Source organism: Mesitornis unicolor, unplaced genomic scaffold (genome assembly GCF_000695765.1).
Source record: "Mesitornis unicolor isolate BGI_N332 unplaced genomic scaffold, ASM69576v1 scaffold15366, whole genome shotgun sequence".
Classification (NCBI taxonomy): Eukaryota; Metazoa; Chordata; class Aves; order Mesitornithiformes; family Mesitornithidae; genus Mesitornis; species Mesitornis unicolor.
In genome coordinates this window covers 1,474-22,806 of record NW_010191800.1, presented here as the reverse complement: position 1 = coordinate 22,806, position 21,333 = coordinate 1,474, and the positions used below count along the sequence as shown (strand labels likewise).

The 21,333-nt window shown below is 39.8% G+C and overlaps 1 protein-coding gene across 1 annotated transcript; it reads right to left on the bottom strand.

Annotated features, from left to right (window-relative positions):
* Nucleotides 1–1,909: 1,909 nt before the first annotated feature.
* SCIN (scinderin) lies at nt 1,910–14,960 on the bottom strand (the record flags this gene model as incomplete). The annotated part of the gene is made up of 12 exons (XM_010186862.1): nt 1,910–2,175; nt 3,095–3,155; nt 4,369–4,446; nt 6,155–6,276; nt 6,758–6,935; nt 7,436–7,606; nt 9,975–10,065; nt 10,250–10,371; nt 11,583–11,798; nt 11,990–12,078; nt 13,801–13,933; nt 14,856–14,960. Coding segments are annotated over 12 exons (1,500 nt in total), but the record flags the coding sequence as incomplete, so codon positions are not given.
* Between the last annotated feature and the right edge of the window lie 6,373 nt (nt 14,961–21,333).

Genomic DNA, 21,333 nt, shown 5'->3' with positions numbered 1-21,333 from the left:
AGTGGCTGTGTGCAGTAGATGAGGAACTGAAAAGGTCTTTGTCCTCCCTTCCAGCAGGAGAAGGACATCTCTGCTCCCAAAAATAAAAAACAAGACCTATCCTTAAAAACATACACCAATTTTCTCCTATTTTATAAAATATTCATTTCTATAGTCGATAATTTTTGCAAGGAGAAAGTTACAAAGCCAAAGAGTTTGGTAACAACAGTGGTCGTTTTTCTTAAGATGAAATCACAAGCTATTAAGCACCCAGGTCTTTGATTTTTCACTTAGGTTTGTAACTTTCAAGTTGTTGGGAAGAATTAACTCTCCCTTGGGTAAAATGGCACCAAATTAAACCAAACCAAAACAAAACAAAACAACACAAAACAAAACAAAACAACAAAACACTTCTTGTTGCATTGTCCATCTAGAAAGGAAGATACCTGCTGGTTTTTTTTAGGAAGTTTCACTAGACAAGGAAGGAAGATCAACTCAACATATAGAATACTGTTTTCTGTAATTTTATTTTAAATGAAATTACATTCAGATACAGCCCAGTTATATCAGCAGAGATTTAAACAAATGTTTAAAGCTAAAAAACTTGTAATTAATATCTTAGCTTCATAATTCTTTTCTCATTGATATTGGTGATAAGGTCAGACTAAATTCACTCTTTCGCATTACCCAGATTCAAAAGCAAAACCGCATTAAAAAAAATATACAAAAATGTCTAAAATTTCACTTTTCAACCTAACTTATAAGAATAATAAAACTGTTGAAATGCCTTCATTTAAAAAGCCACACTGACATGACTGATGTTTAAAACAAGCATTATAGGATAAATGTTGAAAGCAATGCTAAAGATCTGAAGCAGAATTTTTCCCACTGCCTTTACGTGACTTTTCTGGCTAAACTACAAATGGAAAACACTTTGAAAATGTAGTCTTAAATTCACCAGAATAGAAAAAAATAATTCCAAAATAACTGCATCTGGGAGAAAAGAGAAGGCCATATTCTATGGTGCCTGCTCACCCTCTGTATTCTCGGGATGTGGAATGCTGCTGAAACAAGGGGTTTCCTTACACCTGATGTACTCGATATTTGACTAAGACCTGCATAGAAAACAAGTAGAAACACATCCTGCACCTGGAGAGGTGAGCAGCCTGCATGCTGGAAAAGAACTGAGTAATGCTGAGTAAGGCAAGTGAGACTAAGTTTGGCTTAAGTGCAATCTGGTTAAGGCAGAGCAAGATTTTTGGGAAGCTGTTACTTCTTCTGCTTCCGTTTAGAAGCATTAGTGCACCAAAATGTTTTTAAGAGCTTTGGTTAAAAAGACCTGGAGCTGGAGACTGGTTCAGAGAGATAAATCTAAAGAAATTCATTACAATGAGGTAGGCAGTCCCTCAAAAAACCTCTGCCAACTTCATTTTCTTACAACCACTCCGTCCAAAGCTCCACATATATGTACTAGCAAGAGAAACAAATGTGTGAAGCACAGGTTTCTCAAAATACCCATCCCTTATTTGCTGCCTGCAAGACAGTCCCCACTCTGGATCAGGCATCATCTGACATTTTACATAAGTGAGTGTGGCAACATTTTGGCCTAGCAAGTAAAACATGTCCAGTCCTATCCTTGCAACAGATGTAGAATTAGTCCTATATCAGGCCAAATTCTGCACAAAATTATGCTGACCTTAATCTAAAGTAATTTCTTCGGCATTAATTTGGACTTCTAAGCAAAGGCAGAATTTGGCCCATATTAGCACATTAAAATAAACTGATCCACAGCTTCTGATAGAAGAATTCATAGATTAAATAAAGTATTGGTAGCACTTTCCATATTAACTATATGAACAGTCCCACTCACCCCATTAGATGCATTTCCAGTTATGATTTATCCTTTCCAGTGCTAAGAGTTTATTCTCAGAAATATATCAAAGCTCGGAAAAGTGTAACAACAGATGCAGCATATTGTTGCACAAGCTTACGCTTAAAAATACTAGAAAATAGCTGGGCTCTGATCATTCTTTGGCTTGAAGCTGAAGCCTCCTTGGACAGATCAGTTCTTCCATTTGTTGGAGTCCCAAGCCAGGAACCAGCCGGTGAATGTTGGGGGTTCGTGCCCCTGCTTCACGATTACAATGGGGGTCCCCTTATCTCTGCCAGAAGGATCCGTGTCAATATAGCGTTTGGCTGAAACCAGAAAGGAAATCAAACATGGCATGTATTAGTTCATTCCTTTGGTAAAAAAAACCAAAACAACAAACATTCAAAGCCCTAGTAAAAGAACCCAGGGCTACTACAATACAGTATTTAATTAAATTATTTCAAAGGCAATGAAATGGTCAGGTAATTGCTGGTTTCTCCCAGGTGCCAGTGAAGGAATTTGCCATGAGGTTAAGGCAGAGGGATTGTTGCTTTGCTCAGTTTGTTGCCACACAGCCAGGGTTTAGCTCTTGAACAGGAGAAAGCTTTTGCTGGTGCTGTGCAGATGCAAAAGCTTCATTCCCATTTTTCCTATGTAAAAGCCAGTATAGTTTCCCTCGATATCACAATGTGACACCAGTACATATCAGAAAGGGAAATGTCTGCAAGCATTTTTAGCAAGAACTTTGTCAGAATGGCTCAGCTGTGTCAAATCATGCCAGAGATTATGTGATTTCTCAAGGAAGTGCACTCCACATAAGTTGTATTGTTTTGTTCTGCAACTGGAATTTCCTCCTTCAAATTTAACTCAGCAAAAGATGGCAGTGTAAGGACTTGGGGATTTATTTGCACTACTTTGACTACATACATCAGCGTAGGGTGCAGCTCAGTAGATATCTCCTTTTAAATTATTTCTCTTTTGAGTGCAGTTTCTTTTCAGGAACTCTCCTACATACTCTTTAACAAACTCTGCAGCCTACTTGATTAATTTTACTCTTCATAAATTTACAGATAAGAAATATATGATAAGCTTTAAATCACATTTAAAGGAGAAACTAATCTCCAGACCAATAGCTCTTTTAGACACTGTAAAGATAACTTGTTTTCCTCTACATCATCTTTTTCACTTCCTTTAGTACTATTGATGCTACTCCACTCAAAATTCTGCCAAATTGATTTGATTTACCAGATTTTACGGATTCCTGACGCTCAGTTTCATTAGCATCCTTCCCAATCCAGACAAAAACCTGCAAACAGAAAGATTTAGGTCCCACATTGTTACAAGGATGTTGTGTACAGCAGGTAAGGTACAAAATAGTTGATTTCACAGGGCAAAAGAATACACACTGTGAAAAGACTGCAGGGATACACAGCTCTCACAAACCACAATTCATGTTGGGTTTTTTCCCCCTTGTCCTCTGAAATCTCACTGCTCTCTTGGCACTGGAAGGCCAGACCTTTATGCACTCTAATGATAGGAACAATATACCTTTTCCATGGATATCTTTTGCAATTTGCCAAGGAAATTGCTCTCTAGGTGCAGGTAAAAACACTGAACAAGCGCTGTCTCTGGTTTGAGTTCTATGTGCGCATCAGTGCATGTGCCCTGTGATCATTGCCACCCAGGGTAACTGCTGGGTGACCACTGATTAACCAACATCCAGAGCCTTGATCTGCAATCCTCACATTTGCTTGGCTTTTGTTTCTGTCAATTATTCTTTTTGATCCAGCTACCTTTCCCAGGATCCTTTCCTTCTTACCTGAGCCACTATGTCCCAACCACTTTCCACTCAGCTCTTCAACCCATCTTCCACCATCAACCACAGACATTCCCTCTCATTTCCAGAAACTTCAGCCTTTTTCCTTAAGGGTTAGGCTGAAGAAGACAAATAAGACGTGCGATCTATGGTCTCCTCCTCCTTTCCCTCCAAGGGGAAAGAACATACTGTGAGAAAGAGATGTGCCCTCCACACCTGCAGTAAGTTTGTCTGTCATCCAAAAAGCTCTCAACATTTTCAGTTTTTGGTGAACCTGGGAAAATGAGAGAGATTATTTCTGTCACACTTCACCCAGTTCTTCTGAAAAAATCTATGTAAGGTTATAGTGTTTGTCCCCCGGTTTTGTGGTTTCTGAATACCTTTTATGCACTAACTTTTTAAAATTAATAAATCTTAGTGATAAAACCAAGAACACTGCTGATGCTTATAGCCATGCAGTCCTCATTGGTTTTAATGGGAAGTGCCTGCTGTGGTTGCATATTATGCTTGGAAATTCAATCGTGTATGTTCACACCAGCACATCATATAGCTCAAAAAATAGAGCTCCCTCTGGTATAATTTAAAGAAAACAAAGCCTCTTCCCTTCTCTCAAAGATGATTTTTCCTCCCATCTTATGATCTAAATTCCTAACAATAAATTATTCTTGTTACCAAAAAAGTAGTGGTCAAGTACACAGCTTACCTGCTCCCAAGCATCCAGCAACATGACATCGTCTTCAGCCAAATCATCCTGAGTGAATTCTCCTGGGACCTCCTCAATCTAAAAAGGGATATTATGATTTCTCAAGATATTCTGATTTTGAGCAGACTAAAGATTTTTTTAAAGGGAAAAGTCTAGAAGCTGGCATGCAATTCTTTATCCTTCTAAAGGGTCAAGCTCCAAATTGATTTGATGAAAGTGTCAAGGGTGTTTCACTGAAAGGAAACAAATCACATCACTGCATGTCCCATAAAATCAGCTCTCAGTTTATTGGAATTGATAGGATATCCTCAGGAGAGCCAGTGGTTTGCACTGTAATTGTGACTATTCTAAGCTGGGACCAAGGTCTGCCAGAAGAAAGGGGCAGGAAAATTTCCATAGAGCACCTTGTACCAAGCAAACTAAATCAATCTCACAGCTGATATATTCATGCATGTTACATTCATTAGTAAGGAAAAGTAGGTTCTTTGATTTGCAGTGTATGACTTCAGTGATGAAATACACTCCCAAATGAGCTCTCCAGTCACTTGACAATGGGTTGTCACAGTTAACTAAGCCATTGAGGATTAGACCCCAAAGGAAAGGCAGACTGCTTGCTTCTTCCAAGGATTTACAGGCAGATGGGAAAGTGGTTTCAATGTTCTTCTGCATGAGCAGGAGAGGTAATAATGGAGCTAGTGGTCAGCCCTCTCCTTTTAAAGGACTGTCGAGGGTTTGGCTATGCTTGGTCATGTAGAAGCGCTAAAGGGACACTAAGCAGAAGGTGCAAAAGACATTCCTTTTCCTTGCCCTGTGTTACAGTGGCCAGAAGCTCAGCGTGGCCTGACCTGCCTGTTGTGGTGAGCTTTAACAGTGGTGATTCTAGAAATATACTATAGGAAAGAAGGGATTTCACAGAATTTGGAGGAAATTTAAAACAACAGCCAAACAAATGCATAGCTCCCAGAAGACTATTATAGAGGGGTTGGTTCATATTACTGTATTTCACAGGAGTGTTTTAGAAGCTTTCTAGAAGAATATACTTCATGAGACTCATAAGATTTTAAAGTCCATATTAAAGGATCCTATTTGTTTTATCCTTCTCCAAATGTATGGGCTGTGCCTTAAGGAGCCTGCAGAGATGGCAGCCAACTATGTCCCCTACCTAAAAAATAGTGCATCCTTGCCAAACAGTGATGTAGCATTGACCTCCCAGAATACAGTAAGGAATTAAGCCTGAATCACAGGCTTAATACCCAGTACACAGCTCTGGGTATTTCTGCTAGGGAAATAAGTCTTCCTACCTCCACGAGCACAGCCCAATACCTTAGAGGCATAATTACATGTTTTAAATCTCTATGGAAAATTTCAGCCTGCTAGGGCTTTTAGGCAAGGGCTTGGGACATTTCTTTTCCTCACCATCACTGTCAGACACATAAGGGGCAAGGCATTGATCTGCACTTTCTCAGCGAAATGACAGCAGTCTGGCAATGCTCTGCAAGAACGCAATTGCTTTTGACTGGGCAAACACGTTATCTTTTTGCATCTGCAAGCTTCTAGTCCCAGGCTGGAGCAGGCTCTGCATGCAAACGTCTGCAGTATTAATTCTTCTGTCCGTCCTTTGCATTTGGATTGATTTAAAACAGCAAACCTCAACTCTCTAGTTCTTGCCAAGCACAGCTAACTAAGCCAGATCCCCATATTCATTTAATGCCTGCTGATTCCCAAGGCAAAATATACCAGAAAATATGAAATTAATCAGAGAGGAAAGTATCTCTCAAATACTCACAATAAATCTGCCAGTCTTATTAGAACAACCATACAGGCGAGGGGGATGATCCACAGCCTTTGTCAGGAGTTGTGATGAAGTCTGATAGTTTTTTTTACCTCCAAGTGCTTTCCAGAATTCCTCTGAAATACACAATATATAACTTATTCAGCAGTGGATTTAACATTTGATGTTTTAGCTTCTTAGATACCATTTCAAGAATCCCCAAACATTGTCTTCTTTGCTGTCTCAAAGATGGGTCTGTTTTCTTACAGTTCTTCCTGCAGTTTGTCAAAATAACAATAAAAATATCGCTTGCAGACCTAGACAGAGCAATGCGCTATGTCTCTCTCCCCTTCTAGGCACTAGGCTAAAGAAAGGACCATGTTCCTCTGTAGCTACTGCTGCTGCCCTACAGACTTCCAGGGCACCATACTGTTTGTGCATCAGCCAGTTCTGGATAGATCTCCATGGTAAAATATCAGGTTGGATTTTCAAGGGGAGAGAGTGAGCGCATGCTTCTGCCTACAAAATATATGATCACAAAAACCATTGAGGCTGTATTTCCATGCACTGCTGTGTATTCTCAGCTGCCTATTAGCAACCATGTGGCCTCATACTTACCGGGTTCCTGGCCTTCATTAATCTTAGCAGTCTGGCATTTAAGAATGCTGGCAATGTATTGAGCTCCTTGTTCCTCTTCTTTGTTCGCTCCTTTTCCTACCCAGGTGTAGCCAGAGTTGTTTGGCAGTTTCAGAACGAAGACATCGTTGGAGTTTAGTGACATTGCGTCCACATCAACCTAAATCAAGAAATTGTTCTATTCTTTGTATTTTCAAATGTGATCACTATTTTGCATGTTTATATCAAACATGTAGATATATGTTAATCAACTATACTTTTTTTTCTTATTTCATTTTCCCTAGATTTATACTGATATTTGAGAAGAACTTAACTTGAGACAGGGAACTGACTTGAAGGACAAAACTTAGGACTGTTTGGCAGTAGGAAAGACTATCTCATAAGGATTTCTTAAAGACAAGATTACCTGTCTATTCTTTGCCAGCTGACTGTTCACTGCACCTTTAGTACAATTTCCTCTGAAAGATGTAGTTTGGTTGCAGCCAGTTACAACATATTCTCTTTGATTTATCAGATGGGTTGGTCACAGAGCAGTGGATTTGATTTAGAATTCTGCATTCCTACCAGATGTGACTACCCAACAAGATCAGTCAGAGAGGCTTGTGGCAGCCATACCATTTCCCATGGGGAACAGTTGGGTTACCTCGCAGGTGACCTTACCTCCGCAATCCTGGTAATGGCTGCCAGGTTCCTGCGGATTTGGAAGAGTCGTGTGGGTGGAGCAGGTTTCTGACCTCCCTTCTTGGATGTCCCATCCTTGTAGACAGTAAGCGGTTTGTTTTTGAACAAGCTCAGTAAATGTGCGGGCTCTTTGCCTTGGCTGACTCGGACCTGTACGTATGTAAAGAAACGCAATAAAAGAAACAAAAGGACACAGGTAGCTATTTTTGTTGAACAGTATAGTGGATCTTAGCCAATAACACTAAGTATTTTAGCAAGAATGAGAAGTGGCAAGCTGAGAAGATCTAAAAATATCGTTCCAGACACATTAAAGTTAGAGCGTTTGTGAGATTTTTTTGTCAATCATGCTGACACAAAGACAAGATTCAAACTTCTAACATAATGTTTAGCTGATTAAAATGGCTGCTATCTCCTGTAATAAGAAAATTACTCTTTTTCAAAAGAACTGTCATTTCATAGAGTTTTATAGAGTGACTTAATTCCCCTCAAAAACTATCTTGGAAGTTTAGGAGCCCTGTATTTAAGTAGAAGAGAATGGTTATTCATCCTGTTCATTATTTCTAAGTGTATTTTATCTTCAAGAAGGTGAAAAAGATGAGCATAAATCTATCTTGCAGAGGATAACAGGGATGACAAAAATGAACTTCCATGACAGAGGCAAAAGATGTTATCGCAACCTCAAAAAACATTGAGCTATGAAGAACGACTATTTTTAGGTTAATGTACGATAAAAGTTATTTGTATACAACTGTTCATTCTTCCTTTATAACAGTATCACCTGCCAAGGTGAAGGGCTGCAACTTTCACTCCTGGAATGAGAGGTTAAAAAAGGGACTGGGGCGTGCTGCATGGTCAGTAGAGAAGTGGGCAACTCCAGCCCTTTAGCCCTGCCCAGCAAGACTTGGAGGGCAGGTGGGAGCCGAGGTGCTGTGGAGGGCAGAGTCCAGGGTGTGGGGCCCGTGCTGGGCAGCAGGAGCAGAGGCCTTTGCGGATCTCACTGCTGGGCAGAGTGGGACAGTTGCCTGGTAGGACACGTATTCTTGTGAGTGCCAAACTGCGGCAGGATTTTACAAATGAAGGGGGAGGGGGGGAAGAAAACACCCCACAAAACCCCAATAACAACAACAACAACAAAGCTGAGGGAAGCATATTCCTGCAAAACAAATACGGGAATGGCTCTTTAATAGTCATTTGTACTGTAGTGCCATCTAGTGACCACAAAATAGTAAATTTAAACCTCTCAATGCAGCCGTTAAGTACAGGTAATACATTCTAGGTAGCCATCTACACACATAGAAATGCACACATGCATATATACGTATATATACACACACACACATATATATATATTCCTAAATTCACTGCAGGATAAAAGTATCAAGGCCATTGCAGTGCGATGGATCTCCTTCAGCTGTAATAAAAAGACTTTCAAGCTTATTTTTGCAGTTGTTAGTAGCAATGTTGTTATTACTGTAGTATTGGCCTTAAGTATGAGGCAGGACCATATTGTGTTGAACTCTGTTCAAATATAGAACATACATTAGGAATATTTCAAGCAGTGATTACCCAGAAGTATTCTAATCCTTCCTTTTATAATTCAAATCATAAATCATAACTGATTAATGGCTAAAAGTATGGTCTGCCATCTAAATTAACTGTACCTTGGTGGGTGGGGGAAGCCCTTTACTTGAACAATTAACAAATGGGAATCAGGGAATTATGTCCTACTCCACAGAAAATCTCTGCCTGTCCCTTGTAATCTTACAGCTCGAGCTTTTCTGTGATGAGACCTCTCACCTCCCCACCTACCCACCACTCCTCACTAGTGATGAAAGGAGCACACACCCTCATCACGCTGGGACTAGCTTATCTTCTCACACCTTTTAGCTGCCAATGTCCTGCATCTTCCCTTGCACAACCCTGCAAGTGAGGATGAGCGTCCAGCTTTCATGGAGCTGCAAGCACAACAGGATGGGAAAACTCAAGTTATGTTCCTCATTAAGGCAGGGACAAGCCAGACCCTGTGGCAGGCTCTCTCATTCAGGCTGTCATGTGGTTTTCATATCTCCCAGTTTTGGCTCTCCAAAAGTCAAGTGTCTCGTCTGGACTAAACATCACAGCATCCTCCATAATCAAATGGAGATGTGGGAGCTCACACAGGGCAATCATCCTGTCAGACACTTCAGAGTGAGTAGACCAAGGAGGATCTTATCATTTGGTCTCCGCTGATGAGGTACAGAGTCTGTAGGGCTAAGCAGGACAAACCCCTAATTTTTAGACAGTGAAAGTCAAAGGAAAGAAAAGACAGCTTTAGGCTGTGTTATATCTATGTTCTTTGTGACATCTACATTCAGAAAGGATGATTCAGATGGAAATCTCCGGTAATTTTAAAAGGGGCCCATGGTGCTTGGCTTGATACAGACCATGAGCAGTCTTCAAACGCTACCTCCTCCTTTCAAGTCTCATTAAAATTTGCATATATTGCTGGTTTGTTGAATTTTATCCAAAAGACACAAACCTGCACAGCCTGATCATTCAATAACCGATCCAGCTGAACAGTCAGAAATGCAGATGCAGTCAGTTCATCTTTTGTACTATTGGCTCCTTGCCTGAGGAAGACAAGGAGAAAGGCAGTGGTTAAGTCCAGTTTCAGAATGATTCAGAGCTTATACTGCATGACAAATGCACAGTAAGCAATCTCACATTTACACGTGGTTATATACAAAAGGGCATAAAGTCAGCATAAAATAGTATCTACATGCTGGGGGTCTGGGCAAAGCCAACCAAACATACCATGTGTAGATGATCTGCCCTTTAGGGTAAGTGTAGAGGATAATGTAGCAGTCACCACCATAGAACTGTCCATACGTCTCAGGTTCCACGGGGACTCTGCCACTGCTTTCCACACGCCAGATCTGGGGAAACAGAGAAACCACTGGAGAATGCTGAACTTCATCCTGAGACAAGCAGTTTATTGTGTCACCCCTTGAGTGAACTTTGCTTCTGCTCCCAAGTGTTATGGAATAAAACCAGGACAGATTCTTCATGAGGTAGACAGATACACCCTGTGCCCACTGAACGAATGAATAATGACCATCAACAATCCATTGCAGTACACTTTTCTTTGTCTTGATGTTTTAATGCCACATGATCACCTCATAATGTATGCTGAACTTACTTTAACATCTTAAGATGATAACATAGTATGAATGACACAACTTTATGATTCATCATAGGACTATCATATCATCTGGGAGAGGCACACAGTAGTCAGATCACACCCTGTTAGAAAGATTTCTTCCTATTTGATTCACCACAGCCCAGTTCAGTCAACAACTGCTATCCAGTAACACACTGCTAAAATTATACAGCAAAAAATACTTCAGATCGAAGCTGCTTTGGCTCAAGCCTATGGACCATCCAGAGCTTGAGGATAGCAACTCAGAAAAGGCACCAGTAAGACTGTAAGTATTTATCCCTCCTTTTCCTTCCAGAATCCCAACATGCAGACCTGTATTCAACAGGCTGTATTGGTGCAATGCTAAACCAACCCTGTGTCATCCAAAGATATTCCTGCAGTGTGATATGGATAGATCTTAAAAGACCGCACGGTAATCTTTTTCTCTCCAAGCTCAGGCTACCTGAGGCCCACTGGGGACAAAGAAGGTTCCTCTAGAAAGCAGACTGGATACATGCATAAAGACATGGAATGAACTTCTGGCTCCAAGGACAAGTTTTTCCATTCCAGATTTCGAGCTGGTGTGAAGTTTTTCTTTAGGCTAAGGATTGTATTTAATATATATATATATGGAGTCAACAGTAAAAAGTATATATATCCTTCTAAGGTATTGTGTAAAAGGGGAAATGTTTCTACAGTCTGATTTCTACTGATAACATCATCTTTTATAAGCACTATAAAAACACAAGTCAGCATACAGCTGACAAAGAGTCACTTTCCACTTCAAAATACCTTTTCTGATGGTAGAAGTAACACTACCACTAGTATAGTGTTACTCTACGCAACAGTGCAAATGGCAAAACACAGACTAGCAAGCAGCTTATCTCCTTACAAGTAACAGAATAAATTAGATAGATGTGATACAATTTAATACAACACAAAAATTACCTCTACTTTCCCTGAACCATCATCTACCATGTTATGCTGGGCAGCCATTTGTGGAGACTCATGTAACTTGGTAGCATCAAATTCAATCTGCTCAATTTTAGCCACTCTCTCTGTGACATACACTTTGCCAAAGCCATCACTTTGATCTTTATCCTTCCAGTCTTTGAAAAACTGTTTGAAAATTGGCGTTTCACCTCCTTCCGGAAGGACTTGAATCTGAAATGAAACAAGACACATGAAATGGAAGGAAAACAAAACTGACACAGTTACCCAAACAGAAACTTTTCATAATCATCTGTTAGTGAAACACTGCCCTTATAAGCTCTTTAAAATATTTTTTGCTGATTAAAAAAAAAAGTCTAACAGAACTCATGCTCTCTTGGTATCATCTCATGAACAGATCACACCTGTGTGTTGGCAGGATAATTCATCTGCTTTATGAATTGTTCAGCATTCTTCATGGCAGCTTTTCTCTCTTGTGGGTTAGCATCTTTGCCTGGTTAAAACAGAAGGATAACAATGCCTGAGAAAGGGCAAAGAACTCACAGATCCTGCAAAAACAATATGTCCTTGATCCAGGTTCTCTTCAACATTGCTCTTGCCTCAGTCTTGAATAAACTGCTGGACGTAGCATGAGCAATAAGATTCACACAAAGTTGAATGGCCAAAACAGTACTTCAGTGGCTTTGAAAACAGTTAAAATAAAATAAAATTTTTAAAAAAGAGTTTTTTGCTTTGTGTGTGTATTTCTATTGATAAAATGCTGTTCATAATATCTGCTTGGTTCAAGGGACAAGAATACCCTGGGCTCTTTTTCTGAAACTTCCCTTCCTGGGCTGGTACATAAACCTGCTGCCCAGAACTGCTGCCTCTTCTTCAGATAGTGCCACAGCCTGAGTAAAAGAAACTCCTATTTTGACTGGCTGGGCTCTGCAATTTACCACTGCCCTTCCCCATCCATTACTCTTTGCTCAGCGATAGACATCTCTGAAAGTCTCTGTGGGGTGATCCTGTGTATCAGGTCTGGTCCCAGCTGGCTGTCAATGACTGTACCCAAAGACCTCTTAGTATAATAAGATGCTTTGATAAGCTATTATTTGTATTCAGTTTTGAATGAGAGTATTAGCAAAGTAATTCACACTCCTCAGCTTAGTGGCCTGAAGATTTCCAGCAGAGATGATAACTGCAGCCTTCCACTGCAAGGGTGAGACAGACTAGTGGGTTTTTTCCACACGTTATTGTTACCAACAATAGCACAGTGAGGATACAGAGGAGCACACAGGGCCACATTCAAAGGGCCTAAATTGTATTTTATTTATTTTAAGCCTGATCCTATTGGCTTTGGTTTTCTAGGAGCCATCAAGTAGAGAGTGAAAACCAGGAATCAAGGGGTCAAGTAGACCTTAGGTCGTCTGAGAACAGTGCTCCCCAGATGCTGTGTTTAAAGGATGTTTCCCTGACTGCAAATGAAATTTTCAAGCAAAATGCTTACAGTGCTTCCTGGACTGACTTCAGCAGTTCAACAACTGCATCAATTAATTATTTGCTACTGCACATGGTAAAAATAAATGCAAATGCCACAGAATAATTAATACACTGCCTCAGAAGCAGTGCACTGGAAGCAATGGCAGCACCACAACAATCCAGCTACAAGTTCTCCAGACCTAATTCCCCAGTACTAGTATTCCCCTAGGAAATGTTCAGTCAGAGCAATTGCAGACACTTCTACAAGCACTTATACCACAGAGAAATATTCACATGAAAAAAAGTAAAGTATTTGGAGGCTTCTGCTTTTAGTTGATGAGGGGACACTCACCTTTCACTTTCACACCCCTGTGGAGTAATATATGGAAATATAATATCTACCCATTATCAAAACTTCAGTGTCCAGATTTTGTCCCAGAAGATAGGGATTTTATAGCAATATACAAAACTTGTAAGATTCTTTATGTTTGCTTTGTAATTGCAACTAGATAAGCATGTATGCACCTAAGCTTACAGATGCCTCAAAAAAGGCCAGGATCCATAGACAGGACTTCGTCTTGAGGCCCTTACTCCCATGAGCAATCCTTGTCCTTTGACCATACCAAGGAAGAACTATGTGCAGGGTACTGTGTCCAGCCAGTATTAAATTCTTGCTAGCATCCCCAGGGTGTTGTGTCAACTCCTTACATATCTCTGTGCAGCCTCTGCATTTGCAGCAGAAGTGATCTCCTACCTTTCCACACAAAGATCTTCCTTGCAGCACCGTTGTCCAAAATGAAGCACTCCTCAGACAAAAGCATAGCCATGGAGAAGGGGTTTTCCTCTGCTACCATGGACACCTTCATGGATCCACTTGCATCTGACACCTAAGAAAGCAATAATTTCAAATTTAGATCAACTCTGGCTTTTATAAACAGATTATTTTCTGCTCCCAAAATTACTACAAAAATAAGTCACCATTCCTATGTAAATGGCTGTATGCAATTTTTGTACTGCTGAAAAGAAAGGCTAACAATTATCTTTTTTGTTTCATTTCATCTTACATCCAATAGAGGGAGATGTAGTATTAATTTTAGGGAGTTTGTTGGCTCACTGTCTCATAACTTGTTAAAATAAATTCATTTCTCTTTCACTTTCAATTCAATTCAACTGCTCATTCTGTGAACATCTCACAGTTAAAAATCTTTATTTCCTTCAGCCCATCCTATGATGCCCAGCTGAACTGGTGGAGTCTCTAGGTGCATCTTCTGCTACCAAGCAACTCGCACTGAAGCCAAAGGTACATGTACATGCTGAACAAGAGCATTTGAAATTATAATAAAATAGTTCTACACATATTAACAAGTGAAATACCTACATTTGTAGCCTACAGTTCCTTAATTGGAAACTGTCATATAAGACCTGTTATATATAAATCCAAAGGGGATTCTACAAAATATAGCTCTGCATCTCTCAAATTCTGCTAAGAATAATGAAATTATATATGACTACTAAAACTTTCACTGTTATAATCAACAAGACAGGAAATATAGTTTGATTTAGAACCAGTTAATTCTTTGACTTGCACTGAGTGGGTCACAGACGATGCTTAACACGTTTCCTGAGTAAACAGGACTGTAATCCATTTTTTTCCTCAGATTAACGGGGCTGTCTTGATTGAGATCCGTTGAGAAACCTGTCTATTGGCTACAAGTGAACTAACACAACTGCAGTTTTGGAACTGAAGCCAGAACTCCCTATATGAGGGTACTACATGCACAAATACTGCTGAGTGTACAAATAAATTACCATATATAGTTTAGCACTTCTCCTGTTTGTAATATCGGCCCGTTCATCATCATCATCATCGCACTCTGGAAGTGCTGGCTTGCTTCCTAAAACCTGTACAATGAGAGAATAACAAATTCAATGCAAAGATTCTGTAGTATAAATACCGAAACCCTGTAATTGTGTTGTCTTAGTAACTGATTAATTGGGATCATCTTTACATATAATCCAATATAAATCCAAACTCATGGGTGACTTGTTCACAAATCCATGGGTAAGTTTAAATAACTGTGTGAAATCTCCAGCAGCTTTAGATAGACATGCTGTCTTTTCTGCAAGCCAGCTTGCTGGTCATCTGTAGACTAGGATAGGACATGATATAGAGAAAAAAGCTTCAAAGAATACACACACACACACACACACACACAGAATAGAGAGGTTTACGTGGTCCTGCTCTGTGTGTGTGTTTACACATCTGTCTTCCCCTTGTCCTCACAGCAACTTCTAAACTGTTGGCAAGCAAGTCTTTGAGTTTTAGGAATGATGTCTTAAACTGGTTGACAATACTAAAATTAAAGCAGACAAAATGAAATAGAGTTGAAATGATCTTTTAAAACATTTAAATTGACAATATATCAGATTACGAGTTCAAAAATCTTAAATATTACAGTATCTTAATCCCATTTTAAGAAGAAAAAAATAGCTAAGGTCTTGAAAAAAAATCATGGAGTGAGAAAAACATTTTTTTGCTCTGCCACCAGAATATATATTTAACACCTTGGTAGTTTTAGAGCAGAGTGGTTTTACATCATGGGTAATCTTACCACAACTATCACTACAAGAAATTTATGGATATTCATGAAGAATATGTTATGGTCAGGTAGTCATTATTAAATCCTAGTTACTCATTCTTAATGATCTTTCCTTACTGATTCATATATGACCAGAAAATGTTACATATAGAATTTTATGTATTTCTATGAAATTATGACCCAAAGTGAATGTAGTAGTAACTGATACATCTGAGTAACTAAATATTAATATCAAACACAAGGGCAGTGCCTTCCTATTGACACAGTGTATTTCCATATAACATGGAGTCACATGCAAAAACATTGTAAATATTTGATGACAGGGAAGCCTGATGAAGCACACAGCTGTAATTTGGAAAAAACCCACAATATATCCTAAATATTTAATATAAATTTGCTACCTGTTGAGTTTCCTGACATGGTAAAGCCAGTAAAATGCGTGGCCTTGGTAAGTGTGATTGTTGCAGTTTAATCTAAAATATTTCATTCATTGAAGAATAAAAAGTAATGTCTTGAGTGTTTAAGAAAGATGTTACCAATAGCTGTGCAGTAGCTATCAGTCCCACCATGCTGGTGAATGGTTAGAACCAGTGGACATATATGGCATCACCAGCACAAGGTTTCTGAAAGTGTTTCCCTTCCTAGGTTTTCACACTAACCAGCAGCCCACACACAAGCCGTAGAGCACCAAGAATAATGTTGTCTTGATAATGCAAGGGTCAGAAAATTGCCACATAACAGGCATGCTTCTTTGCTTGAATGGACGCTGAAGAGTTTTGAGGTTTTTATAACATTTGAATTGATTAAGAGGATAAAGATTCCTGTTAATAAAACTTCCAGAAGGCCATACTCACTAGTTCTCTGCTTAATTAGGTATTTCTGGAAAAAAACATGTAAAGAAATACACACAAATTATAATTCCTGACAGAGTTAAAGTCAGCGTTTTCCCTTGCTGTGCATATAGAATACCTGTGGCACCACAAATATTTTGCAGCTTTGTTGTAAGTCGCTTGAAGTGATATAAAATAAACTGCTCTTAAAATTTTCTGCTTGCACAGGGATCTTTGAAAACTACGCAAATGCCACCCTGAATATTTTTAAACAAGGCTGAATAGTGCCTGATGGTGTTTGTGAAAGCATCTTGCCAGAAGCAGCCTCTGTAATTTAAAAATTGGGCATTAAAATTGGCCCCAGCACAGTTTAGATTGCTGGCCTGACCTGTTGGTGTCTTAAAACTGCATTTAGAATTTTTATTTTTTTTCTGAACTAGAGAGAGAATTATTGCCAGGCTCCCTATGTCTTATCTTAGGAAGTCTCAGTTCATTTATGCTGGCACAGAGAGAGAGCTCAAAACCTCCTTTTGTGCAGGTGCAGCTTCAGGTGTGAGAGGAGCTGCCCTGGGAAAGGCAGAGATGTCCTGATTCTGGGGAAATCCATGGTAACATTAACATCCATGATTGGCTAAACAGCAGCTTGCGCAGTAGGTTCTCCAGTCAAAGCTGGCCCTTCATGCTTCAGCATGGGCAAGGAGAAAAGGAACATTGCTCATTCTGGTAATTCTTCTGCAGTCTCTCTGAGGAGCCCAAAAATAAGTGGAGAATGGCCTTGAGGGTGCCCTGTTCTCCTGCACTTGAAGTCACAGCTGCTTGTAGATCCTGGGATTTTGGTGACCCTTGTTAAGATGGGACAAGATGTACATTTCCTCCCACCAGAGGCATCAAAAACCAGAAAGATGACACAAGGTCAAAATGTCTTAAGGCAAGTGAAGACACGAGCCATGGTGTGAAGTAATGCAGCGTGCATTATACATTGCCTACATGTGAAATGATACAGTATGAAATACATATAGTCACTACACTTCTGCATTGCTAGGAGGAACTTTAGTCATTCTCAATATGCATTAATTTCAGCCAGCTTGTCTTATATACTGGAGGATGAGACAGATTACTAAGGAAAAAATTTGTGCTTAAACAGAAAGCAATTTATGCTGAAATAAAGCTAAGTTCCATCCCAAAGAAATTCTTTCCTAGAAACATTGTCTTTCCTCCTTCTAAGGCAACGCCTGTACTACAGCTGAGTCCACACGCAGCCACACACATGTCTGGGTGTTATGGCAACTGATAATTTTATCAATAAGATTACAAAGTGTGCACTGAACAACAGCTAACTGCTATGCTGGAATTGGGTTGTATCATTACATAATGGTATCTTCCTCGATAAGCTATATGGTTGGCCAAGCTGCAGCTCTCCAGGGCACCTCACCTTTATGTAGATGATTCTCATGTGATGCAGCACAAAGACGACAAATCATGCCAGCTGAGGCTATAGTCAAAGGCTCCCAAAGCTTTACTGCAAAGTTCCCCAGTAATATGACTTAAGCCAACAGACAGTTTAAAGGACATTAGAAGTTATGATCCTTATGTACATATAGTCTTAGTTTCACACAAATCCTCTGCTAGGACCTCGCTTGTATAATTCTCCCTGTACAGACACACAGACTGCTTTACTGTGTCTTCACATCAGTGTACCCTAGGGAGGTTCTCCTGGGCTGCTCTGAGATTTGGGACCCTGACTCACAAACCTGCCAAGAATTCAGACACACAGATCCACCCTACACACCTGAAAATAGCAATGCTCTCTCAAGGACACAGAACAGCATAACCACATTTTTCCCTGGACGTCCAACCATACTGGAACCTCCAAACCATACTTCTTGCAAAAATAGGTGGGTGCATGCACAGGTTTTGTAGCCACACTATTATTAGTATTAGTATTAACAGCAGAAATAATCTAAAGAGTAACTAGGTGCCCTGAAAGCACACCCATGCGCCGTCTTCCTCCTTCTTTGCGCTTAGTGTCTGTCTTTGCAGCTGTTGATTTTCAAAACACTGACTCTTCATATCACTTCATCTTATCTGTCATTGACAGATTAAGGTGTCAAACCGTCCCTTCCTGTGCTCTGTGTTGCTCCACCACAGAATGACGCTTATCCTCTCCCCATCATTGCCTCCTGCGTGCATGTTTATGAGAGTCCTAGAAGAAAGCATGAGCAGCGGCTGCAGCAAAGGTGCACACAGGCATAGTACTGCTATTCTGCAGTGACTGCTGGTGTGCACTCTCTAATCTCATGGTATATGTAAGGTTGTTTAACCACTCGAGGCTTAATATGCTTCACAGTTATTTTGGAATAAGACATGCCTGCAGCTGGCTACAGCAGAGCCTGCCTTGCTTTACATGGCTATAGCCTAATGCCAGCTTACCTCACAATGAGTGCATCATACTGCCAAGTTAACATTTTATCAAAAGTATTCATTAACTTCACATCTCTAGAGCTTGTCTCTGGGAGATATACCTGGAAGTCAACCTGCATTAATTTAAAAAGTTTTGGTTTTTTTTTTAAATTCTGTTAAAACTTCATGTTGACGCTCTTTGGTTAGAGCAAGAATATTGTAGTGGAAACAGAGAACATCAGCTCCTCTACAATAACTGCCCAAGTTCACCCTTATCTTGTGGTAAACGCAACATATCTTATCCTGCCTTCAAAATCATAATCCCCTTTCATATTCTCATGTGCACAAGCTCCTCACTGTAAATATCTGCACCCTCTCAGAGAAGTGTAAAATACAGGACCAAAGCTTTTATTGACAATTGAAATTCCACTCTGATGCTGTTAAAAAAGAATAGATGAAATCACAGGCAAAATATTTCTAATCTATAGGAATGTGACAAGGTAAATAATTTAAAATAAACCCATGAAAAGAAGAAATTCGGCAAACATTGTCTTCATAACTGGAGAAGCCAGCTCTGCAACATAAAAAAAAAAAGTTCATATTGATTTAATGGGAGCGAGAAATTTAGAGAGTTCAGTGAGGCTGAAAATCCAACTAGGAGAACAATACTTGAAGAATACGTCAGGTGGAAGTTAATTAAGAGAGAAAACCAGTTTAGTACAGTTCAACTTGTGTACACTAGCACCGTGTTTGTGTTTGTGTTGCTTCTTACTACACACAGTTTAAGTTAGGTTTCTGAGCCTGAAACTGAACTATTTGTTGTGGCTGTGATCCCAAGCATCAGATCTCAAAAACACTCAAATTCCCCTTTTATATGCTAAGAGCCATAAAAAAACAAGACATTTACATAGCTTAAAGCTGGCTTGTGGGCCTGATATTTTATTACTTAATACATTTGGAAAACAATCAGTAGTTTATAATGTACTTTCTTGCACGCTCTGACATAAGCAAGTATATCCTGGTCCTGCAAACTGAAGGTACATGTGTAGGCTGTGACAGGAAATAAATCCTCTGTGCAGGACAACAGGTCTGAGCTATAGGCACAGTGTGAACTCATTGGCAGATAAAGGCTTAGATTTTTATTAACCTTCAAAGAAGAGAAAAAGCATGACAAGGGACATCTCTGAAATAAATACTGCCTCAAATATCTACTCCAGTAGCCTGCAAAAGGAAATTATCCAGCAGATAGAGGACAGGATGAACATGCTGCAGGCTGTAATGACCTGACTGACTCTGGGTACCAGCACAGACACCCTGAGGCTCGATGGGCAAAGGTGGCTTTAGGGCTTTGCTGCTTAAATAACTGGCCACAGTTTCATTTCTAATAATTTTGGCTTACTGGTTCTCTTGCCAGAACACAACCACTGCAGAGGATATTCTGTTACAGTCAATAATGACTTTTGACATTGGTTAGATTATGAATAGCCAAATATGTTTATTTCACTCATTATTGTAACCCGGAGCTTTAGCCATCAATCTGGGTAAACAGCCACAGTCTTAGAAAAAATTACACTCCCATCAGGAAAAAAAAAAATCCTTTCACTAAACTGCTCCTGGGTAGCCAGCAGGATTTCTGTCTGAAATTGCTTCTCACCAGCAATTCCAGCAACAACAGATGTCATTACATGCTCACCTTGAGCAAAAGACCTCCCACCTGCCTGAACAGAGATTGAAAATAAGATGGAAACAGTCATCATGTACCAAGAAGCGGACAAAAGGATGTTTTATGTTAACAAATAGGTCTGGCATGCTGTTAACTTCTTGGGGGTTACCATGTAGTTTATCAAAAGGACTTTCCGGTATTAAGATCTTACCCTGATCTGTATGCATTCAACTTGCTATAAAATAGCAAAACACATCAGTTGCTCATGGCACTTTTGATGCATAAATTATGGCCTACCTTTTTAGCCTGTTTCTGTTGTCTCAGGAATTTCAAATGCAAATCATAATTTTATTCACAGCTCTACACTTAACTTCCTAAAACTAGGGCATTAGGCTTTGGCAGCTTTTCATACAATATTTGCAACTTTGCATATCTGTCTGGGGTAATTTGAATATAAAGTCTTTACTGGTATGTTAAAGATATTCTAACATTAATTTTCTGCTGTGTGAAACAGGCCACCGACAACATATTCACAAAGCAAGTATCTAGATCAGCCTTGAGAGTACAAATTCAATGCTTTTCAATAGTTTGCCTCCAAGGTAAAACAAGCTACCTTCTGTCCTGCTGGGACTGCACAGCTGGCAGTATTTAAGCCAGCTATTTACACTGAGACCGGGTGTGCATGAAATGAGTTGAGGGAAGCCCCAGCTTACACTGTCTTCAAATATCTGGCTTTTAGGATGCCTCCAAGATGAGCAGTGATCTCACATTAAAGAAAGCAGGAGAGTGAATGG